Source organism: Danio rerio, chromosome 7, assembly GCF_049306965.1.
Source record: "Danio rerio strain Tuebingen ecotype United States chromosome 7, GRCz12tu, whole genome shotgun sequence".
NCBI lineage: Eukaryota > Metazoa > Chordata > Actinopteri > Cypriniformes > Danionidae > Danio > Danio rerio.
The window spans coordinates 52,691,024-52,716,770 of NC_133182.1; the positions used below are offsets into that span (position 1 = coordinate 52,691,024).

Genomic DNA, 25,747 nt, shown 5'->3' on the forward strand with positions numbered 1-25,747 from the left:
AAAGTATTACAGTTTTTCCCATTTGTTTACACACAATTACTTGTACTTCAGACACAATTACTACAACATGTAACTGAAGCACCAACCCCTTGAACCAATTCTGCTAAACTACAAGCACAATTACTGCTTTACACTCAATATGCAGGTTTAAAACACACTTTTTTCAAAACACAACACACAATTTTCTGCATTTGACAATGTTCATTCTGAAAATCTCTTGTTTTCACAAGGAACACACTGTCATTCACAATTGTAAAGTCAGTTGCCCTACTTTACTTACTAACTCATCACATGAGTAAACACCTGTCACACACAAGTGCAATTTAGAAATCAGAGCTCATCCGGTTCATGGTTCACTGCCCACCCATGTTTTTTTTAAATTGTCTCCCTCCAAATTCTCCATTCCTAAAACCTATTGAGGATTTTTTTTTTCTGCCTGGAGATGAAAAGTGACCGAAAATCCACACACACGTATACCACTTCTTCAAGCTATAGCAGTTGATTCTTTTCATGGCTGGATTCGCCATGCAAGGTGACATTTCCCCTGCTGCTTAGCCAGACCAAAACAGAACAAGAGGATGCAGTATAGCAGTTTTTATTTATTTATTTTTTTTTTTTACTGTAACTGTATTCTGTAAATCTGCTGATGGCATATGTAGACCATGTTATGTGTGACATGAACACTTTGTACACTGTTTTCGTGGGGAAAATACAGTAAATATATTTGTTATTTGTTTGTTTTGTATAAAAACAATATTCTGAAATATTTTACAGTGCACTTCTGTAGGTCTGTACTGTCTGTAGCAAGTGTAACACTAAACAAAATAAAGGCTTACAGTAAGTCATTATGATGAATGGAGATGAAGTGTTTTACATTAAGCACATCAGAGTTCAACTGTTCTTATAAATGTCCAGTCATGTGATGGCTTGTGTGTGTCATTTGAAAACAAAATACCATTTTGAGAAGAAACCACATTGTTTTGACCGTAGAGTTCCATTTTGCAGAAGAATTTAAGTGTTTTGCCCAATGTGTGTGTGTGTGTTTTGTGTGTAGAGTTCTGACAATATGAGACATGCTTTCAGAAAATGTGTGTAAACAATTGGGAAAAACTGTGATCTGCTGCATTTTTACAGCAGTTTAATGCAGTGGATGTTTTCATTCTGAACATAACAAAAGGCTAGTCAATTTAAACAGTGCGCAAGGGTTAAAAAAATTGAGTAAATACAATAAATCATATTTTACAGTGATAGTTCACCCTAAAAATACAACATCCTGAGTATGCACATCTGAAACAAAGAGATGTGGATTGTGGTTTGTAGGTTTTTATTCGATTTGAACTGTTTATCTGACAGCAGGGGCATCTGGGACACATAACTCTTCAGTCTTACCCTGATTTGTGCACCAGTGCTCCTCCTGTCAGTCTCCACCCCCTGAACTCGTCCAGCTCCTGCTTCCCAGTCGGGTCAGGCTGGCTCTCTGTGTCTCCGCGAGCTGAAGGATGTGGGCTGCTGTGCGCGTCTGCCATCTGGGACTTCTGTTTTTGGGGTTAGGATGGGTGCATGGACAAAGCCAGACCAACTTCACAAGGTAAATCTGCGAGTTTCTGTATGTGTGTATTGGCATTCGTGTGTGTGTGTCTGTGTGAAAGCAGGCATTCAGCAGGAGATGTGATCATCTTCTGTAGCAGGACTGGGTCTGCAAATAAAAAAGAAAAAGCTTGAATAGAGTTTGGGGAAACATTGATTGCTGTGTTTGTCTGTGACCCACAATTAGACTGGAAACACTTAATGTCCAGAAAAGTGCTGGTCAGATTTAATGATTGTATTTTTCCATGTCTAAATAAGTTCTTTTTAGCCTGATTATTGGTTGTTGTTGCAGTTGTTTTTCTCTTAGCTGACTTCAGGAAGACAGAGTTAGGAATCTAAAATGGCATCAGATTTTAGATTATACAAAGTAACTGTGTTTTTGTTTACTGTTACATCTGCACAACATAATGCAAATCCCTCTTTCAGATGCTTTTTTTTAAAAAACTTTACACAAGGTTCCATTTGAAAAGGTCAGATGCAAAAACCTCTAAATGCCATCAGAAATTTTCTCCCTAAATGAGCCTTTTTCTCAGCCTCCCATGCATGTTCATGTTCAGTTATTTCACTTTAAAGGCAATGAAAAGAACTTATTCATCATTATAAAAGTATAACTTCTGAGCCTACAAACAAGAGTTGGTGAAAGATGCTGATTTTAGAAGAAAATATCAAGCGGCATTTAGAGGTTTTTGCATCTAAACTTTTCATTTGTTGTTGTTATTAGGTAATTACATAAGTTAATATGAAATATTATTTGAGGTGTTTATTCATGCTAACTTGTTAATTTATTCACTATTAAGTATAAATATAATAACACATAATGGAATATATACTAGGATTAATAATTGTATTAGCAGGAAATATGTGTTTTTAAATGTTACCAAAATAACATATTAATATATATTGTTACAAATGTTTTTTACATTATTACTAAAATACAATAACTACATTTATTTGTTCTTTAAAAAAGAAACTTCATATCATACTTATTTTTAATAACACCACCATTACATGTATGCATTCATTCACTTTTAAAATATATATGCTTAATGTAATGTTGCACGGGTATATTTTTTGGCAAGAGCAAAAATTACATGAGGCAAAATTATTGTTTGATTTTAATTACAAAAAATCTTTAGAATATTAAGTAAAGATCCATGAAGATATTTTGTTAATTTGAATTTGCATTTCAAAACCCAAATTTTGATTAGTAATATGGATTGCTAAAAACTTCACAGACAAAATTATAGGTGATTTTTCTCAGGATTTACATTTTTCCCCCTAAACACTTTTCAATAACGTTCTCAGAATCTAGATTTTCAGGTAGTTCTACCTCGACTGTCCTAATAAACCATAAACATTATATACACTGTAAAACAAAAATGAAATTAGCTAGTTTAACTTATAATTTATTAAAAGGTTACTTTGAGTTGAGTTGAGTTGAGTTTTCGTAACTTATGAACAGATTTTATAAAGCTGAACTCGAAGCGAATGAGTTAAATAATTAAATAATTATTTTCATTATTATTACTATTTAAATTATTATTATTTTGTGTTAACTCCAAAAAACTGGAAGTGATATTTGAATAGCTATATAGTTGCTTGGACTTAATTTGTTCAACTTATAGTGATTTGACTGAACTTAAAATGCTAAAGTTTCTAATACTCTAAATGTTGGACAACACAAATAATATATGTGACTGTTTATAAAGTCATAGTCATATACACTGTAAACAATTATGTAATCACTTAGTCATGACAGCATATGTTTTTAGTTCATTGTAACTTATTAAACTAATTAATCATGCTCTAACTTAATTTTATAAGTTATGCAAGCTGTTTTAAGTCAGTTTAACATAATATTAGTTCAATGGAAATTTAATTTGATTTAGCTTAAAATTTTAAGGCAACCAGGATTTTTACAGTGTATTTTACAGTACTCAAACCAAAACTTAAATGGTTTGCCACAATCTGTTTCCTTAAACAATTCGAGTTAACTTTACTTACCGGGTTTTACAGTCTATATACACATTTAATTTAGAAGTTGGAGTGTGTAACTGCAACTATTAAAGGGTATTTTGTTATTATTAATTTCTCAGGAAATGTATGTGCCTGTTTTATGCCACACCATCACACAGCACCATAAATATCTAGTATATGACGTGATGTTATATAATGCAAAAAGAATACTCAATATCAAAATTCTGATGGCCTTCAAGCACAGGCTTGTTTTACAGAATCAACAGTGTCTTAGATGGTCTTGTTGGTGAGTCTTACATTTGCAAAACTTGAGCTGAACAACACAATGTATTTCAGCCACAAGGCAAGGCAAGGCAAGTTTATTTTTATAGCACATTTCATACACAGTGCCATTCAGTGTGCTTTACATAAACAGGAATAAAAGAGACAAGTATAAGAAAAAAAGAATGATAAAAGTGATTAAAAAACTGCTTCAAATGTGTTAAAACAGGTTATAAAGAGTGAAGAAAAGAAAGACATACTAGTGTAATCTGTCGGACATAGCACAGTGCTCATTCATTAAAGGCAAAGCTAAGCAGATGTGTTTTCAGTCTTGATTTGAATGTGCCTAATGTTGGAGCACATCTGATCATTTCTGGAAGCTGATTCCAGCAGCGAGGGATGAAGTAGCTGAAAGCCGATTCACCCTGCTTTGACTAAACTCTTGGAATTTTTAAAATATATTTGATACTAAAGATCTGAGTGATCTGTTAGGTTTGTATTTAGTGAGCATATCTGTAATGTATAGACGTCCCAGGCCATTTAGTGATTTATAGACAAGTAGTTACACTTTAAAATCTATTCTGAATGTAACTGGTCGCCAGTTTAAAGACCTGAGGACAGGTGTGATGTGCTCTGATTGCTTGGTTCTGGTCAGAATCCTGGCTGCAGCATTCTGGATGAGCTGCAAGTCTCTGACTGTCTTTTCGGGAAGGCCAGTGAGGAGGCCGTTACAGTAATCCACCCTGCTGCTGATAAAAGCATAAATATCCTCACTTAAAACAAAGCATCTAATTCTTGCTATGTTTTTGAGATGATAGTTAGCTGATTTAGTTACTGCTTTGACATTACTAAAACTCAGATATGACTCCAGAATCACACTAAGATTCTTGACCTTATTTTTTTGTTGTTTGACCCTTAGAGTTTACAAAAATGCACATCTGTTTCTTAATCTTACTCTTGTAAATGTGTGCATTATTGTTCATTCGGTCAATAATAGCAGCAGTTATTATGCAAATAAAACAAAACCGTTATGGTATTGTGCAATTTCATCTTTGTTTTTTAATATTAAATGAATTTCAGCATTCACTCCATCCTGTATGTGACCTACAGTGTGCTGATTAACCAACCAAACTGCGAGAAAACCACTATGAAAACCTCTCTGTAACCTCACATCTGAGCTTGTTTTGTTGGCTGTGGTTTGTGTGTGTTTCCCTCTATGTCAGAACTAGGAGAATTAAAACTCTTGAAAAGAAGCACTAACTTAAAATGTGGGAGCAGGATCTAAAAATAACTAACTGAAGAAAGTAAATAAAGGATTCGCACAGCATATGCTGGATTAAGCAGCAGCTTTACCGAAAAGAAAACAATGTTTTTCAGTAAAAATATTTAGCAGTCAGTATATATATACACACACAAACTTGTATTTTGGATGTGATTTATCAAATGAATCACTTGACTAATTAAAATTGAGCACTAATTAAAATATAATAGTTCATATAAAAAATCTTAACCCACACTTTTGAATGGCTGTGTAATTATTTTATTTGACTAATATTTTAATCAATTAAAAAACTACAGGTTTAGTTAACAGTTTGCCTGTATATATATATATATATATATATATATATATATATATATATATATATATATATATATATATATATATATATATATATTTATATATATATATATATATATATATATATATATATATATATATATATATATATATAGTACAATTTCTGTAGAAGATATTTTATAATATAATTTTTTAGAAATTAACTGATACGACTTTATTACAAACGGATACGAGTACAAGCATTTTCTTTTGTGTGCTTGTCGATACCGATACCGAGTACCTACTCCGATACATCTTAGATTTGATTTCAATGAAAGTGCAATTAACTTGAAGGGATGTTTTATTTTTATTTTATTTTTTTGCCTGTAGCAAGGATGTACACAAAAATCTTTAACAGGAGGCTATTTCAAGTTAAAAATATTCACACAATAGTTGTGTTTTCACTACTGCACTTAAAGCAAGCGAGCCAGGGCGAACCAAGGCCAGTCACGTGTCCACTGTCACTTCCGGGACCTGTTCGGGCCAAAGCGGGGCTTTCTCGAGGCCAGCGGCAGGCCTTTTACGGCCCGCCGAATACCTTGGGTCAAGGAGGGCCAGCTGGGGCTTCAGGGCGGAGTGAAAGTAGAGGCGGCCTTGCCTGAGTCTGATAAAGATGGCATGCAGTCATTACACTAGTTTTCCGAATGCACACCAGTACATGCGCCAAACAAATATATAAATGAGGGAAAGAAAAACATAGCTGGTCAGTTTAAGATAGACTATTCCATAAAACATCTTATAGGCTAGGGGACTTACTGCTTATGATCGCCCTTATGTTTCCCTTTTAAATGTTAGACTGTTGCATAAAGTAATAAAGTTTTAATTTTTAAGTGACTTTGCTGCGTCCTCTTTGATGTTTCAATAACGCATAATAATCTTTCACCAATAATAAAGACACAGCAGCCAGTAAAGGTTGTCGATATGTGTCTGTGCATGATACGTGCACGTTAGATGCCTGTATGTGTGTGAGACCGGGGAAAAGAGCGCTCACTTTACAGCTCTGTTGATGCCGCGAGTGGCTTCTTTTTTTTTTTTGTTATGTATTTTGGAGACAATACGAAATATGAATACATGATATAATAGAAATTTATGCAATGTTTCAAACTATACAGAAAATGTCAATAAACAACTGTTAAACTGTTTGTAAAATGTAAAATGTGATGTAAAAGATTTTACAATGTGAATGTAAAAGTCCTTGATAGAAATGTCAACTTTCAAATAAAAGTGCATTTATTGGTCAAAACATTTGTACGCTGAATATGATGGATACGCATTTGCCGGATAAACTCTAATGTACTTTAGCAAACATTACACCCATGTGACTAATGTGTCTCCATTATGCTTGCCTTGTTTACTGTTGTTCACTAAGTTACCAATACTAAAGTCAGTCACTTTAATTCATGCAAATGAATTTAACACAATTGGGATTTAAACTTTTTTTGCGAACTTTTTGGCGAAATATTGCTTTACGTTAAGCTGGAAACATGGCTAGGATCTACTTTCACCATCAAACACTGAAGATGATTTGTCATTTCAGCATCATGTTGAGAAGAAGCACTGACTGGTGAAAGAAATAAACAAAAACAAAAACTAAGCCTAAAATAAACTTTTTTTTTTTTTTGAAAACACAGAAAATGTTTAGTTTATGACAGATGGCACACTACCAGCCATCATGGAAAAGCAGATTTAGATTTAGCAGCTGATCACGAAACACACTGAACTTCATAATCACACCGGTGTGATCATATACTCTATTGATCAAACCAGTGTGATCGTATGCATCGAAAAGGTTAAACAAATTAAAATACTGCTTAATGTTTAGTCAAACATTTAAGACATCATTTGATACTGTAGTTTTATTTTTTTAATTAAAACACAATTATTTTATTTTACTTTTGTATAATCACACTTTAGTGTAAAATCTAAATTACAACAAAACTTTGCATATACAGTTAGGTCCATAAAGATTTGAACATCGACACAATTCTAACCTTTTTGGCTCTGTACACCAACACAATAGTTGTTTTGCAATGTTTTTGCAATCTTTATGATGTTTTTTTCAGTCTAATGATGGCTTGCTTGACTGATAGTGACAGCTATTGGATCTCATCTTGAGAGTTGACAGTAACAGATTACAAATACAAATAGCACACTTGAAATGAACCCTGGACCTTTTATCTGCTCATTGTAATTGGGATAATGAAGGAATAACACACACCTGGCTGTGGAACAGCCTGCCAATTGTCCAATTACTTTTGGTCCCTTGACAAGTGGGAGGCACATATGCAAACTGTTGTAGTTCATACACTGTTCACCTTCAAATCCATTGTGTTGGTGTATAAAGCCAGAAATGTTAGAATTGTGTTGATGTACCAATATTTATGTAAGTTATGTATGTCAAAAAAAGAAAAGAGCCTTCATGGTGCAGTGGCTGATGTCAGCTACTTCTCGATGTGGTGATTTTTATGGTATTGTTAATTTGTTATGAACTGTTCACACATTGTGTCTTTTGCATGCTCAAGTTCTTTATTTTAAATGTAGACATGTGGCACATGAGCTTTAATAGAAAGAAATGTGGTCCTAAAACACATGCAGTGAGGCACATTCACTTTTTCCAGGCTGCAAGCAAACCGTGGGTCATGTGACAAGAACCAACCAGTCAGCTTCACCCTTTGGATATACACATTTCAGTTATTACCTTGGCCCAATACAGAACACCCAAACACTGCAGCACTTTTCTTTCTTTCTCTCTAAATAGTTCTTATAGCTGAGCTGTAACAACAGTGGTGGCTCCTTGGTGACTGATTGTTTCTTAGCAACAGCAGATGTCACAGGAGTACAAGATCCTGAGCGCCCTGAAATTAGTGGAGGGAGCAGGGCACCTCAGGTTTTCCACATAATTTAGAGGACATGTGAACGGCCCCTTAAAAGAAACATATTCCATGATTATTGTATTTAGAGCTATTATGTCAATTTATTTATTTATTTCAATGTCAATTTTATTTATATAGCACTATTATACTCAACCAAAGGTTGACCAATGTGCTGAACAATACAAATCACAAAGAACAAGTATAAAATTATACCTAATACAAACAGTTCTCACTAATAGTTATTATAGCTAAAAGCAAACAAATTTCACTGATAAAATGCTAAATCAAAAAGGTCAATTTTCAACAAAGATTTAAAAACAGACAGAGATGATATAGACCTAATACAGAGGGGCAGAGCATTTCACAAGGTAGGACCAGCTACTACGAAAGCCCGGTGACCCCTGCATTTCAGCCTCGATCTTAGAATGTATAATAGTCTCTGGTTAGATGCCTGAAGAGACCGACCAGGCTGATGTTCAGTCAACAGGTCTGACAGGTAGGAAGGAGCGAGGCTATTTAGTGATTAAAAAAACCCAGGAGATGAATTTTAAAAGTGACACGATAGTGCGCATGTAACCAGTGCAAAGAGCGCAAAACTGGTGTGATGTGGTCATATTTTTTGGTACCAGTTAAAAGCCTTGGAGCAGCATTTTGAACTAACCATAGGTGGGATAGAGTTGTCTGACAGATCCCAAAATATAGCGCATTACAATAGTCCAATCTAGAAGTAATGAAAGAATTAATTATTTTTTTAAAAAAATTTCTAGATAAAATAGGTTGAAAATTTTTAAAAGTCGAAGCTAAAAAAAAGTAGGATTTGACAACAGAGTTAATGTGTTTATCAAATCTCAAGCCATCATCAAAGATAACACCCAGATTTTTTAAACATAGCTTCACAGAAAAACCAAATTCACCAAGATCTACTGGTGGTGTCCTAGAAGAATTTGACAGGCCGAACACAATCATTTCAGTTTTACTCTCATTAAAATCTAGAAAGTTCAAGACAACCAGGCTTTCACATCCGACAGGCAGACATAAGAGTCTCCAATCCACTTGAACTCAATTTTAAAGCAGGTAAATTTGAGTGTCATCTGCATAACAGTAGAAAGACAGACCTTGTTTTCTGAAAATAGAACCCAGTGGAAGCATATATAAGGAAAAAAGAATAGGGGCTAAATAGATACCTGGGGAACACCACATGACAAAAAGGCTGCCTCAGATGAATGTTCAACAATGGTGACTTCAAAACTGCGATTGGAAAGACACAGCACAATCTCCAGCATAACCAATTAATAAAATATCATTTAAAACTTTCACAAGTGCAGTCTCAGTTGAATATGCAGGAGGCTTCTGGAACTTCCGGTAAAAGTGGGATATCTGTAAAAGTCTCTTTTTAAACATGGATACATATGAAAAAAATGTGAAACATTTTAAACAATATAATAAGGGCATTTTAAAAACTTCACATTCAATTGAAGTCAGAACTATTAGCCTCGCTGAATTATTAGCCCCGCTGTTTATTTTTTCCTCAATTTCTGTTTAACGGAGAGAAGATTTTTTTCAACACATTTCTAAACGTAATAGTTTTAATAACTCATTTCTAATAACTGATTTATTTTAAATCTTTGCCATGATGACAGTCAATAATATTTGACTAGATATTTTTCAAGACATTTTTATACAGCTTAAAGTGAGATTTAAAGGCTTAACTAGGTGAATTAGACAAGTCATTGTATAACAGTGGTTTGTTCTGTAGACAATTGATAAACAATATAGCTTAAAGTGGCTAATAATATTGACTTTAAAATGGCTTTTAATTTTTTTAAAAACTGCTTTCATTCTAGCCAAAATAAAACAAATAAGACTTTCTCCAAAAGAAAAAATTTGATCAGACATAGTGTTAAAAATTCCTTGCCATGCTGAAAAAATGATTCAAAAGTGATTCCTTGAATTTGCTCATTTCTTTTAAGTTAAGTGGTTGTAAACAATTAATTTAGGCTGAATTTAAACAAATAAATTAAGTTGAATTACTAAATTTAATTTGTTTAAATCCAACCCATATAAATTGTTTGCAACAATTTTGAAGAAATATATATTTTTCTGTGTATGTTCAACATCATTTGGGAAAAAATTGAAACAATAACAGGAGGATCAATAATTTTGACTTAAACCGTATTTTCCTTTCATTTCTCTCTCCTGCTCTCTAGGCCCGTATTCCTGTGTGGTGGACATCTGGTGACCGACTCAGGATTTGTGGCCAGTGAGGGTTTTCCCTCTCACTATAAAGCAAACTCCAAATGCACCTGGTACATCACAGTGAGTCCATCACCTTCAGTTTTCAGTTTCTCTTATCTACTATTTTCCACATTTTCATCCAATCTCCACTCCTATCAGGTCCCAGAAGGTCATGTTGTGATGCTCCAGTTCAGGATCTTCGATCTAGAGGCAGATCCCACCTGCCGCTATGACTATGTGGATGTCTATAATGGACACTCATACACAGTGCAGAAACTGGGTCGCTTCTGTGGGACATTCAGACCCGGAGCCCTGATCTCCACCTCTAACACCATGATGCTGGAGATGGCATCTGACAGTAGCACAGGAGGAAGAGGATTCCTGGCGTATTTTAGTGGAGGCAAACCACATGTTGATGGTAAGCTGACTTCACGCTTTGCCTTTAATATCAATCCACACTAAAATAGCTAATAGACTGTACCAACTGTTATCAAGTTATCAGCTTTTTGATGTGATGGTTCACTGTAAAAAAAATCGTGGTGCCTTAAATATTTTAACTGAGTCCAATTATGCAGCAGAGTGGCTCAGTGGTTAACACTGTCACCTCACAGCAAGAAGGTTTCTGGTTCGATCCTTGACTGGGCCAGTTGGTCTTTCTGTGTGAAGTTTGCATGTTCTCCTCATGTTGGCGTGAGTTTCCTCTGGGTGCTCCACAGTTCAATGACATGCGCTCTATGTAAATTAGTCGTAGTGTATGAGTGTGAATGCGAGAGTCTATGGGTGTTTCCCAGTACTGGGTTGCAGCTGGGAGGGCATCCGCTGTGTAAAACATATGCTGGATAAGTTGGCGGTTCATTTCACTGTGGCAACCCCTGATGAATAAAGGGACTAAGCTGAAGGAAAACAAATGAATGACTTTGTATATCTCACAAAAAAGTTTGTTGAAATCTGATTGACTTATTAAAATAAGTTACAAAAAACAAATATATTTATCCTGACTTTTTGCGATTACATTTTTTACAGGAAAGGCCTCACAGAATTTCACCTATAGAAATTTTTGATCACAACTATTTAAAGAAACAATGTTTTGCATTATGAAAGGTCATATTTTGGTTATGGGGGTTTGGTCCATATGAACTGTAACAGTTACTGACAAAAGCCTATACATAATAGTCTATGCTGCTACTTTCAGGAACAAACAGGAACAAACGCAGCATTAGGTTGGCTATATGTGGTAATGTGAAAAATGAACGTTAACCGTTTATGTGTGTGTTTTTTATATATATCTTATAAATATACTTTATTACAAATAAATAAAATTATTATACAATTATTATTTTAAATAAATAACATAAATCAATTCTAAATGTAACTGGCTAAGTTACATGCTAAGATCATTTTGCATGAATATTAATGACAATACTATAGAATAAAAAAAAATATGTTTTATGTAATTATCGGTTGTCTTAGACTCGACTCATGGCGAAAATTTTTAACCACCCTAACTCATTATCCCTCCTTTGTGCTTCATAACCATGCTTAGTCAAAAAAGATCCTAATTATATTTTAATTTTAGTTTTGTCGACTTAAAAACTCGATGCGTACCGACACCTCTGCATAAAAGTTACTCCGGTTACTCTGGTTTCACAGCCATAAGTGGTGCTGCATATAGCCAACCGGTTTTCACACTGGGAGCAGAGTTGTGGGGAGTGCGGGAATGGTTTTCTGTGTGCATGCATCAGTTTGCCTTTACCAGCTTTGTTTCAATTGCACATAGAGAATAACAAACTTGTGAGTGCAAAAGACCCCAAATGTGAATTGCCTCTTTATTCTGGGATAACTACTCTGAACTACTCTAACTACTCTACTCTCCATTGTATAAAGTAAATCGTATCTCAAAGCTTTTACTGAGGCACCTTTTTTTTTTCCATCGTCTCCCTGTGCTGCCCCTAGCAAGATGCCACCCTGGGCGATCGTCCATATTGCCCATGCCTAAATCCGCCACTAGCCTGCGCTTAGCTAGTGTCTGAAGGGAAAGGCGCATTCATGTTTTACCAGATCCAGTTCTACATATTTGGTGATGTACTGTGTTGATGTTGACGCGTTCAAGCAAAAGATTCGAACCAAACACTATTCATTTATTAGACTTTGAGTTGACTATTTCGTTAAAGAATTGTTAGTTTTAAACACGACGCACTTTCAGATTTAAACCTCAGCTGGATGTTTTGATTCACTTAGTGCTGTTACACACTGCATGGAAGCTCATAAAAAAAAAAAACACAATAGGGTCTCTTTAACAGTCCATGAGCTATAATGCTGATTATACATGGGGCAACTTTTAAGCAATCTTGCAAAACAATGTTGCCTGGCTACTTTCCTATTGAGAATGGGCAACAAAACGTATCTAGATCTGGCTGACCTAATTTCCATGTGTCTCACTTGGGTGCCCACTGGTGACATCATTGCAATGAACCGCCAACTTATCCAGCATATGTTTTACACATTGAATGCCCTTCCAGCCGAAACCTAGAACTGGGAAACACCCATACACACTCATTTACACACGCGCTAAAAATGTAGTTTATTCAATTCACCTATAGTGCATGTCTTTGGACTTAGGGAGAAACCGGAACACCCAGAAGAAACCCACGCAAACATGAGGAGAACATGCAAACTCCACACAGAAATGCCAACTGACCCAGCCGGGGCTCAAACCAGCGACCATCTTGCTGTGATGCGACAGAGCCAACCACTAAGCCACCAAGCTGCCCACAATTATTATATTTAGCTCATTTTATTATCAAACATAGAGGATTTGAATGTCATATTTGCATGATAATTTTACACACGGCAGGAAATCTTTATTCTTTATTCTGTGTTTTTATTGTGATAATACTCCCCCCCCCCCCCCCCCCCCCCAAACCCTTTCCTACAGAGCATCAGTTTTGTGGTGGCAGACTGACGAAACCTCAGGGTTCAGTGAAGACACCCAACTGGCCAGAATCTGATTACCCAGCAGGCATCAGCTGCTCCTGGCACATATCAGTGGAGTCCAACATGGTCAGCCCGCAAAGATCAATTCACAGCTCTTTTTCCCTTCATCTGCTCGCAATCTGTTGAGTCTTTAGCAACTATAAAGTCAGAGAATTAATTTAATTTATATTTATTTACTAGACATATACTGCTGTGAGCTTCTATGCTATGTATGTGGATGAATGTGAAAGTCAGTGTGTACGTGTTTATGATGACAGCCAACAGTGTACATATGACTATATGAAAGACTTCATTCAGAAAAACTGTGTAGAGAGTGAGAGCAAGCGAGAGAGGCATGAAATGTTCATGAAAGAGCCTTTATACCTGGTTTAGAAAATTAGCCTTTTTACTTGCATAACTACATATCAAAGTGTGTGTGTGTGTGTGTGTGTGTGTGTGTGTGTGTGTGTACACATCGCCAGGTGATTGAGGTTAAGTTTGAGAAGCTGGACCTGGAGTTAGACACATACTGTCGTTATGACTATGTGGCCCTGTTCAACGGAGGAGAAACCGATGACTCCCGACGCATTGGCAAATTCTGTGGTGATACAGTTCCAGAGTGAGTCTCTTTAAAATCTGTTTATACACCAGCACATCGAATAAGTCCTTCAAATATCTTTCAAAGGACAGGGTACTTCGTAATTTATCTACACAGGAAAAGGATGTTGTTGTTTTCAGCAAGGTCAGTCGTCCTAAGGGAAGCTTAGTAGAAGAATGTGCTTCCCAATTAAGAAATACTTTTCTCATTACAAAGTCATACGTTTTCAAATACGATCGTTGTACTTTATTGAAAGGCTGATCATGTTAAGAAGCAACTTTAAAGGGTACACTTTTGTTTTGCCATTAAAATGGAAAAAATATGCAAAATATATTTACTTTAATTTAAATTACTACTGTAAGAGACAGCAAGTACAAAACTACTGCTCTGCATGATGCTGCATCCGCACCACTAGATGTCACAATAATGCCAATATATGATAATAAAGGTAGGAACAAATAATTTTATATAATTTCAAAATTGAGTGGTTGGTAGCCTTATTTGTTAACTGCAAGCCCAATTCTAATCATTTTGGTGCCTTAGGTGGGATCCCTATTGGTGTCCCTTGCCGTTTCACCTTTTTCATACTGTAAACGCTTACAACAAAAATTGAAATAGCTATTTTAAAAATGATATAAACAATTTACCTCTTAATAAGCATAAAATAATTTGTGCCAAGCAAAAATCATATCCCTTTTTTGTTTTAAAAATAAGATTTGTGTTAAACTGCTATCAGTTACATTTACATAACATAATTACAATTACATAACATCAATCTACACTTCATACATGTGTATGGAGAAAATGAGTGATGTTGATTAGTTTAAACATATTTAAAACCCCATACAGTATATAGTGCTGACTGTTATATATATATAAAGTATGTTGATTAACCCTTGTACTGCCCTTTTGTTATATCAGGGATGAACATCCATTGAATTAAACTGCTGTAAAAGTGCAGACTACAAGGTACAGTCTTATGCAAAAATTGGGCACCCTTCGGTGGCCGCATAGTTATGTGTTCTTTCTTTATAAGGGAAGATCACAGTAAAATTCTATTTGGTTTCTAGAAAAAGCTAGATAATGTCATGTTTTTCAGACAAATACACAGTGTAGCAGTATTGAGATGTGTAAAATTAAATTGAAACTAAATAACGAGGCTATGCTCTTTTGTGCGGATTTCAAACCCTTAATGCTATATATATATATATGGAACAAAATCAATGTTTAAAGTTATGAAATGAAAAGGTGTTGTCAAATAGCACTAACTGAAAAAATAACATTGAAGTAACTATTGCTTGCATTTTAGTGACACAATTCAGCAAACATTTGAAAAACATATCAATTGTACACCAACATCCAGGCATGTGTAACCCCGCCGATCCTACACCACCCAACCCGCTCTGAACTGGGATTTAACTGGCGACTTTCCACATGGGATTTGGTTGCTCTAACAAGGAGGCTAAAGACCATAGCCTCAAGTGTCTGTTGATAGAGTATCTTTTGAGGTCAGAGGAGTGAGGTTTATCTGATCAGCACTTCACTAGATGGCCTTCTTTACACTCACCCTCTTAAACCTCACTCTCATCTGGGTCACGGCACCAATGTAACCCCACCAGTCCTACACCACCCAAACCAGTCTGAGCTGAGATCGAACTGGCAACTTTCAGTATGGGAGTCGGTTGCTCTACCAAGGAGGCTAAAGAGCATGTCCTCCAGGATCTAAAGCACCTTTTGTAGTCAGAGTGAGGTTTGCCTGCATAGCACTTTACTAGCTGGCCTCTGCTACACATGCTATAGACCTGAAGAGTGCAGTGGCTGACTTTATAATCACAGAAAAGTTGCTGTTTTTTCCACAGACATTTAAAGAAACATATTTTAGAGTAGTTATCATAATACCGTGCTATTGTGAAATCGGGAAAACGTGACATTTTTATCCAAGGTTATCATACTGTCAGAATGTTATAGCCCATGCCTAATAACAATTAAAACCTTGATTTAAAAATATGATAGTTTACTGTATGTTATAAACCACTAAACTATTTTCAGGTATTTAACCAACTACCCATTCAAAACATCTAGATCTTGGCACAATGGGATTGAAAGTAGTTCCCATTTATACCTATTTAAAAATTTTGCATATCTGTATACGCTATGTGCTGTTCAGTGTTTTAATAAAGCTCTTGATATGTCTGCCAGTGCGGTTGTGACCAATGGAAATGAGCTGCTAGTGCACTTTGTATCAGATCTGAGTGTGACGGCTGCAGGCTTCATGGCTCACTATAGGAGTGTTCCCCGTGGCTCCCGCACACCCACCGCTGACTTGGACACAGTACATGGGCCACGGGTCAACACTTCCCCAACTAAACCCACAGTCCCACCACAGAGAGTGAAACCAAAGCCAACACCAAAACCTCCATCAAGACCATTTAAACCTGTACCACCACGACCAACACCTAAAACCAGATCCAATCCTGCAGCCAAACCTAAACCTGTCAGACCTACTCCACCTACAAGAAGATCTGGGTCAAAAATCACACCAAAACCTGCGGTGAAAGTGACAGCAAAGCCGGCGACGAAGCCTACACCTAAACCCGCCATTAGACCTCAACCAAAACCAACAAGTACAACAGCAAAGCAAGAAGTAAAGCCTGGAGTCAAACCAACAGCAAAGACCATCTCAAAACCTGGCAACAGAACAACATCAAGAACAGGTAAGCTAAAATAAGACCTATTTAGTTCAACTAACTCAAGTTTTTGACTTGTCTTTTTATTAAATTAACGTAACGTATTTAACGTATGATTAAACTAATTTTGTACTAGTTTGTATATTTCTAGCCCTAATAATGAGACAAATTTGCCAGAGATGGGTTGCGGCTGGAAGGGCATCCGCTGCGTAAAAACGTGCTGGATAAGTTGGGGGTTCATTCCGTGGCGACCCCATGTTAATAAAGGGACTAAGCCGACAAGAAAATGAATGAATGAATAAATGAATCAAACAAAGTGCACAATTAACGTTAAATGAAGGATTATTTTTATATCATGTTAAAATATGGTAAAAATTATATGAAAAAAAGTAATTAAAAATTTTTTTTTACATTAACTTTATTACATTAATCAGATTTCAGCTAAATTTGTTTTAGCTATGCAAAGCTTAACGTAATACTTTTAGTCAGTTTCACTTATTTAAGTTGAGATGAACAAAAAAAAAACACATGTGATTCAACTAAAAAATGAAGGCAGTCTTTTGTCTACAGTGTAGGAAGCGTTACTCTTAAAACAACTTTAAGTTATGGTCCATTTCCACTGAGCGGTAAGGTTATAGTATAAGTATAGTACACATTTACAGTTGAAGTCAGAATTATTATTTTTTTCTCCAATTTCTGTTTAAGGGAGAGAAGATTGTTTCTACACATTTCTAAACGTAATAGTTTTAATAACTCATTTATAATAACTAGGTTAACTAGACAGGTTAGGGTAATAAGGCAAGTTATTGTATAATGATGATTTGTTATGTAGATTATCGAAAAAAAATTAGCTTATAAAGGGGTTAATAATTTTGTCCTTAAAATGGTGTTTAAAAAATTAAAAACTGCTTTTATTCTAGCCAAAATAAAACAAAAAAAGAATATCTACAGAAGAAAAAATATTATCAGACATACTGTGAAAAAATTCTTGGTCTGTTAAACATCATTTGAAAAATATTTTAAAAAGAAAACAAAAATCAAAGAGGGGCTAATGATTCTGACTTTAACTGTATTTCTGTTTCTACAGTCAAAGGTACCAAAATAGTGAACCATACACTGTAAAAAATTTCCAGGTTTTCACAACAAGTTACTGTAATTTTTCACAGTAAATTACATTAGTATCCCTTCACAGTATTTAACTGAAAAATTCACAGTAATATGTTGTATTCATAATTTTATTGTGAAATTACAGCAGGTAGCATGATTACAGCAAATTACTGTGAAAAGGGCTATATCTTTTGCACGTTAGTTATAGAAATTCAAACCTTTTTTAATTCAAAGTAGAAATTAATACAAATGAACTTTTAACAGATAATAACAGAATGTTATAGCCCCCAAAACGATTTGGTTACAACATCTTGTTGTACTGCACCTTTATTTAATTTTATACAGTTAACATAGAATAGGAAATAATATTTAATAAACATAACTGTGTGCTTAGCCAAAACACAATAAACTGGAATAAAAAGTAATTAATTAATGAAACCAAAGACTGTTAAACAGCCAACAATTATTTCAATGTCAGGGTAAATGTCTGCTTTAGACGATTTCATGAGTATTGGGCACCTGTCATCGCCTGGAGGTCACTAATCTTTAATTTAGAATTAAATATATATATATATAATTTTTTTTTTGATCTATATAAATAAAACACAGTTTAGAGTTTTAAACAACTACATTCTAGCATGAAAAACAGTTAAAACTTCATTTTCGGACGCATATAGAGCCATCGAAGACGGGGCAATTGTCCCAATGTCTAGCCTGAAGACAGGCGCCTCTCGGCGGATACATGAGTAATGAGCGCCGTTACCGCCTGGAGGTCATAGATCTCCGCTACCGGCAAAACACACTTAAAATTACACACAATCTTTACTAACAATCCACAGATTTGAGTTTTGAAGAACTACATTCTCGCATGAATAAGTGTTAAAACTTTATTTCATTACATATTACAATATTTATAATATTATGTGCCTTCTCATCCACCATTACAGCTTGATGCAGCTTGGTGCAAAATGAATCCTGGGAGGAAAAAATAATAATTCTCAATACACTCCAAACGAACTTTATTCTTATTGTTAAAATCAGAGATATGTAATATTTTGAATGGCGAAGAAAATAATTAACTTTATATTTCAATCAATATATTACTTTTGCACTGCTTCGGTTCAGGACTCGTGTGAAATTGAATCAGATTCAGATATTTTATCAGACGTGTTCATGAGCTCATAGTCATCAACAAGCAATTCGTGTACAAGCAGTACACGAACCAAGCAATATGATGAAATATTAATGAATTATATGTTTGCGTCTTACAATATTATACAAAACGGAATCGTTTTCAGGCGAATTCGATTCTTTACTGTTCACTTAAAGGAGCCGAATTCGACTCTTTATAGTTTACTTAAAGGAGCCGATTCATTTAACAGAACTGACTCGACTCGACCGCAAACAAGCGCCATCACCACAGACAACGCCTGCCTCGTCTCTTCACCCAACGGATTCATCCTCGGTAAGTGTTAAAATATGACTTTTGTCCGTTAAATGATTGTTGTATGTGTATTTCTGTATAGTGCATGTCATTTAACAGGAATTTACCGAGTACTTCAGTTGTACTCGCACGTACAGGGCTTAAGCGCGCCTTTTTTTTAAAACAAGAAATTAAGGACGCCAGATGGTGATTGTAGTGTTTTCTGAGGTATTAGCATAACGTTAACGTTAGTTCCTGAAAAAAGAAAGGGAATTTTCTTTAATTAACTTCTTGTTAACTGCATTTTCTGTTTCAGTACAAGACTGAAGTAAAGGTGAAATGACTAAAGTTAAGGTAAGCTCTGACCTTCACTTAAGTTAACGTTACGGTTACGGTTAATCACCATCATGTACGTTAATTTTGTTCACTGTAACGTTAAGTTAGTTAAATAAACTAAACTCATTATGAAACAAGTCTTAACTGTTTTATTAAATGAGGCTTATAATACAATTCAGTTGTATTCTTTTTAACTAACACTAACACAGTACATATTGTATATTTCTCACTGGTGTTAATGCAGTGCTAACATTTACTAATGAGAACTAATTGTATATTGTCACTAACTGTAGATTTTATTTTTTGGTGTTCAGGTGTACCTGATAATAGCTGAAGTGTGAGGTGAGTGTAAATTCTGAGCACACAAATATAACCTAAATTCATTATCACAATCTAAACCTATATATATATATATATATATATATATATATATATATATATATATATGATTATGTGTGTGCGTGTGTTAGGTTGAGTCTTTTTCTACTCTTATTATATTCATATTTTTTTTGCAGCCACAGCCATTGATGTTGAAACACTGATGCTACCAATCAACCCTCGCTTGATTATTAAAGGTAATGTTGATGCCTTCCTCATTTTTATTAGATTTTTAAATGTCAAGTTTTTCACAAATTTGTTGTGAGCAGTTTCTTGTACAAACTCTTTTTCTTCTTCCAGAAGTTCCACCAGTACCTCCAGTAGTAGTAAATATTAGACAAAGATTTTTTTAAACTATAGTTTTTATTTTTATTAGCAATTTTACTGGGCATGTGTGTTTGTTTGCTTGGTTTTTAATAGGCAGAGCATGGAATGTCAACTTTGTTTCTACAAAAAAAATTAATTATTCACAAACACCTCTAATTTAGTCCTTCTTTCCCCCTTTTAGTCTTATTCCTTGGACTCACCTGGATTTCACAACTGACTTTGGATCTGGTCTGAAACTGAAGATGCCTTTTGCACTCTGGAATTTAAGGTAATGTCAACAATAAATATTGTAACTGAGGGCTTGTTTTGGGGGGGTTAAACAAGGAATGTATAGGAGCACAAGTCATGACTCCCCTTGTCCCCTTCTTATAAAGGGCCGTGTTGCAGACACAATTTGTTTGTCTGTGCTGGAGACCAGAGGGGAAGCTGTCTTTAAAAGGATGGGGCTCTTATACCATATGTGAAGTTACCTATTCAGGTGAGTGGATTACATGCAAGTCATTGCAAATGCATAAATAGTGGGAAATTTTTACTGGGCAGCACAAATTAAGTGAAACTCAAAAAAAGTTGAAAAATATTTGGAATATTTGCAAAAAACTTGATTGAAATGAATACAACACAAGTGGTGTATCACTTCAATCAAGTTTTTTTTGCAAAATTTTCCTAATATTTAAATCATGAAAAATTAGCTTGATGCAAGAAACATCCTGCTAGTATTCAAGAGCAAGTACTGTGATGCATGTGTTAACTTTGCAATAAGTGTGAACCCAGCATTAGATTATAGTCTGTAAACAGAAGGTGTAAATCAAATCAACTGTTTTAAAATGCTCTGCCTAGGTCATTAAAACCACTATTTGTTGTTGGACTGTTCTTGATTGTGTGTTTGTGATGCAAATGTTTTTCAGATGTTTTTGTTTAAATGATTGCAGTTTGACTGAGCTACAGTATTGTCAGCATGTTCAAACTGAGCTAACAGTAATTTTGCTCTCTAGTGCAGCAGTAGTGTCCCAGTAGTGTTGTATGAAGCTAACTGTTTGTCTGCTCTTTTGCTTATAGGTGCTTTTTGGGCACCAGTTTGGAGATGGAAGACAGACAAAGTCAAAGAAGCAGAGAAGACACATCAACCAGCAAGTGTGTAAAATTATCAGGAAAATGATTGACCTTGAATAGACGACTGCCTAATTTAGCAAGAAGTTTTGTCTCTTTCTCATGTGTGTGTGTGTGTGTGTGTATATATATATATATATATATATATATATATATATATATATATATATATATATATATATATATATATATATATAATGAGAGAGAGCGCACTCTGAAGCACTGCTTTTTATATGTATGCTACATATGATGTCAGATTTTTTTGTTCTTATGTTCTTATAGTATTTTTAGAGGCTTCACCTTCACCTTTTGAAAGTTTTCTGAAATGTTTACACAGATGTCATTAAGCTGTTAAATAAATCTGTAAAATGTATGTGTGTTTGTTTTTATTTTGATTTTAGAGTCTTTTCAGATCACCCAAAAATGAAGATTCTGTCGTCATTTACGCATCCTCAGGTTGTTTGGACACAAAGAGGAATATTTGATATTTTTATTCCTGTGTTTAACAAAAAAAAAATCATTTTTAACAGAGCTGGAACAACCTGAGGGTGAGTAAATCAAGATAGAATTTTCATTTTTGTGAATTGAAATTGCTTTGAAATTTTACAGCACCAAACTGTTAAATTACAGTAATCCGGGATATAACTGTAACTTTGCAGTTAAATCAGGTATTTAAACTGCAACCTACTGCTAAATCACAGTAATCGTTTTGCAAATTCACAGTAAAATATAGTTAATTCTACAAGATAATACTGTGAAATTACAGTAACGGACTTTATTATCTACTGTAAAGTTACAATATATGGTTGTAATTTCACAATAATTTAATGTGACAAAACCACAGTAAATTACTGTGAACTACCTCACAATAATTTACTGTGAATTTACATACAGTAATTTACTGTGAAAGTAATGCAATTATTAGCCAGTAATTTACTGTGAATTTAAGGTCAAATTTTTTACAGTGTACACTACTGCTTTTTTTGGCACCCTTTAAGGCTAGCACAACAGTATGATCAGGGCTTGACATTAATCTTTTCAATCACCAGCCACTGTGGCTAGTAGTTTTCCAACATTATTAGCCTCTCACCATTTTTACTAGCCACTTTTCATTTTTTGGGAAAATATTTTATAAATAAATAATTATTTCTTAGCCACAAATTTGAAATAATGAGTCAAGCTAAATAAAGCTGTATACATACATTTTAAAAACCAGACCACCAGTTAACTATACTTAAATGGGAAGTGTTTACTCCTATTAAAGCAATGTTATTGTAAAGAATGATAATTGAGCCAGGTGTTGCAGTGGCGCAGTGGGTAGCACTGTCGCCTCACAGCAAGTAGGTCGCTGATTCGAGCCCCAGCTCAATCATTTAATTTTGGTATTGGTCATCAAAATAACATTGTCCTTGGACACTGGTTAGACAGTGAATTTTGGTCACCTGACATCACAACCTAAATCTAACCTAATATTAACGTCTTATGACGTTGTGTGCCCGCTGGGCAATAACTAGATGCACTACAAAATGCACATCCACAAATTACATGTAAATGCATTAGCTTTTTACAGGGTAATACTCACTACTCTTGAGTACTTTAAAAAGGGCTACTTTTTACTGATACTTTGAGTAATATTTACAACAGATACTTTTACTCTACTTGCGATACATTTTTAGGCAAGCATAGTGGTACTTTTACTTGAGTTTAATTTTTGTACTTTTTCCACTTCTGGCTGTAACACAGGCGAAGTTCCATGTACAGATTAACAAGATATTTCCACACAACATACAATACATCATTTTTAGGTGCAGCTGAAACACAGAGTACAATGGGTGATTCAGGGTGCATACCCTGAGCTCTCTTTAAAACATAATTATAGTAAATTATCATTGGGCCGGTTTGGTTAAAACCGATTATCTTGTCTGCCCCCTCATCAGGTTACTCAACCTGTTCCTATCTAACTCCTATAGATTATTAAATTTGTACATTTTTCTTGATTTTAGCATTTAAAATGATGATAGAACCTTATTATATGTGTGACTATATTGCATAATTGTATTTTTCTCAAATGTGTGCTGGACTAAATGTATATAATTTATCCTTTTCTCTCTTACTTTATGTTCTATTATTTTCATCCCAGCCTCAGCAGGCAATCCTCTGTGCTCCCTACCATGCAAGAGAATAGGCACGATGGTGACCCGCTTCTGCCCTAGTCATTTTGGTGAGTTGCTTCATTTATGCTCCTTTCATTCTGCTATTTGTGTCTACTTCATTTCCCCCCTGATTGCCTGTCACTGTCATGAACCCCACGGCCTTTTCTCTAGACACTCAATCGGAGGCTTTTAGTGCAGGCAGCTGTTCGAACAGTAATGACAGTGTAACGACAGAGTAATTATTAGAGCAGTGCGCACAACAAACAGCTAATGTACCTATCAAGAATCGAAACTAATAATGAGAATTACTTTAATATTTAATTTATATTTAATAAGATGTTCTAATTAAATATTGTATGGCATTGATAATGTACCTAAAATCAATGTAATAAAACTAATTTAAACAGCTACACTTATAATTGCAATAATAACTGTATAATAATGATTACTTAATATTTTAATAATGACTTTAACATTTAACATTTATAAATATTTATAAAATAAAAATGTTTTGTTCCCCGTTTTCGTGTGGGTTTCCTCTGAGTGCTCCAGTTTCCAACACAATCCAAAGACATACGCACATACAAGTGAATTGATTCACTTAGTGTAGCCGTAGTGTATGTGAGTGACTGTGAATGAGTGTGTATGGATGTTTCCCAGTGATGGGTTGCAGCTGGAAGGGCATCCGCTGTGCAAAACATATGTTGGATAAGTTGCCGGTTCATTCCCCTGTGGGATTAATAAAGCGATTAAGCTAAAAAGAAAATGAATGAAATGTTTTGTTCATTACTTTTGTTTTGGAATTGCAGTTTTCTTCTCTCTTTGCTTCTCTTGCAGTGTTGACGGGTAAAGTGACATCTCTAAGCCCTGGATCTCAAGGAAGTGCAGAAGTGGAGGTGTCCGTCATAAAGGTCTACAAGGCAGGCAGACTTCAGTTGAGGAAGAGAGGACCCAGCACATCTGCCACACTCACAGCCACATGCAGTAAATGTCCAGCCCTGCGAAAAGGTGAAAGAAACACACTAAAAACCAGTTCAACCTCAAACATCTGTTCATGACTCATCTTCTGCTACTGTACAGCATTTAGGAATATGTCACAGGTTCAAAGTTTTGATCTTTTCACTGGTTTTAATGTTTAATAATCAGTATGACTTTTCTTCACAGGAGTGAACTATGTGCTGATGGGCCATGTGAATGATGATGGTCTTGGCATTTTGAACCCCTCCAGCTTCGCCCTACAGCATAAGGCAGTGCATGACAGAGCGCTGGCTAACCTGGCAAAGAAAGCATGTTGACCTCACAGCTACCCTGACCAATCACAATGAGGAAAACAAGCTGAATCCCAACAATCCTGCTGGTTCACTTTATTTATAAGATCAAAATCAGACAGGAGGAGGTCAAATATAATAAACTCAATCCTTAATTAAGAATTTTGCATCTTTTTATATAACTGGAAGTGTGCTTTATGAGAAACAGGTATATTTTAATACAGAAGATTGATAAATCTTTGTGATGTGATACCGGATCGTGTTCAGGGTATTTACATGGTCAAGTTTTCAGGTTGTTTTCTGTGTTTGTATAATTAGGCTATTGGGTTTGTTTATAATACTTCGCAAACATTTTTAATATTACACCATTTATTGATCATAAGTTATAATGTTCATTTAATTAAAGGTGGTAAAATATACATGAATTATGTTTCTTATTGTTATTTTTTATCAAGGTTTCCACTTTTAATCATAACTAAATTACTTTAAATAATCTTTGATATGCATACAATATTCATAACCATTATTCGCTGTTATTATTTTTCCGTTTAATATCTGGAGGCTGTCTTTTAGTCTTACAAATGGTATTGGTGTGTGGCCTTGTAAAATAACTGTTATATATATTTTAAAAGGTACTTTATTCCTGTAATGGCAAAGCTGTCAGCAGTCATTCCTTCAGTCTTCAGTGTCAGAAGATGTTTCTGCCATTTACTTTTTTCGACAAACTATTTTATTGTTGTCGTTAATAAGGTTGGAAACAGTTGTGCTGCTTAATATTTGTGAAAACCATTTAATGAAAGTACATAATAAAAGCACTTACTGAAATGGAAATTGTTTGT

The 25,747-nt window shown here is 34.9% G+C and overlaps 2 protein-coding genes and 1 long non-coding RNA gene across 4 annotated transcripts in view; all 3 read left to right on the plus strand.

The window, feature by feature from the left end:
- The window catches only part of dthd1 (death domain containing 1), a 92,005-nt gene that overhangs the window by 54,977 nt on the left and 11,281 nt on the right, over window positions 1–25,747 (plus strand). The gene's annotated exons all lie outside the window — the stretch shown is intronic.
- On the plus strand, window positions 1,354–25,739 carry pcolceb (procollagen C-endopeptidase enhancer b). Of its 2 annotated transcripts, none has more exons than XM_009303443.5 (9): window positions 1,354–1,588; window positions 10,524–10,632; window positions 10,711–10,969; window positions 13,487–13,611; window positions 14,007–14,143; window positions 16,322–16,836; window positions 23,634–23,708; window positions 24,478–24,648; window positions 24,805–25,739. In XM_009303443.5, exons 1-9 carry the CDS (start codon window positions 1,500–1,502, stop codon window positions 24,933–24,935), a joined length of 1,611 nt encoding a protein of 536 aa, XP_009301718.1. In that variant the 5' UTR covers window positions 1,354–1,499; the 3' UTR covers window positions 24,936–25,739. The 2 variants fall into 2 exon arrangements, with proteins under 2 accessions (XP_009301718.1, NP_001122259.1); NM_001128787.1 differs by having other exon boundaries at window positions 1,416–1,588; window positions 23,628–23,708; window positions 24,805–24,995.
- On the plus strand, window positions 19,303–20,418 carry LOC137496217 (uncharacterized). Its single transcript, XR_011016399.2, has 5 exons — window positions 19,303–19,381; window positions 19,656–19,693; window positions 19,990–20,017; window positions 20,191–20,250; window positions 20,354–20,418. It is a non-coding gene; the product is annotated as an uncharacterized lncRNA (long non-coding RNA).

What these genes read in the sequence shown, in the direction of transcription:
- pcolceb (NM_001128787.1), top strand. Translation starts at nt 1,500, where the DNA reads ATGTGGGCTGCTGTGCGCGTCTGCCATCTGGGACTTCTGTTTTTGGGG. An exon ending in AGCCAGACCAACTTCACAAG is followed by an intron (nt 1,589 to 10,523) that starts GTAAATCTGCGA and finishes CCTGCTCTCTAG; the next exon opens with GCCCGTATTCCTGTGTGGTG. An exon ending in TGTGGTGATACAGTTCCAGA is followed by an intron (nt 14,144 to 16,321) that starts GTGAGTCTCTTT and finishes TATGTCTGCCAG; the next exon opens with TGCGGTTGTGACCAATGGAA.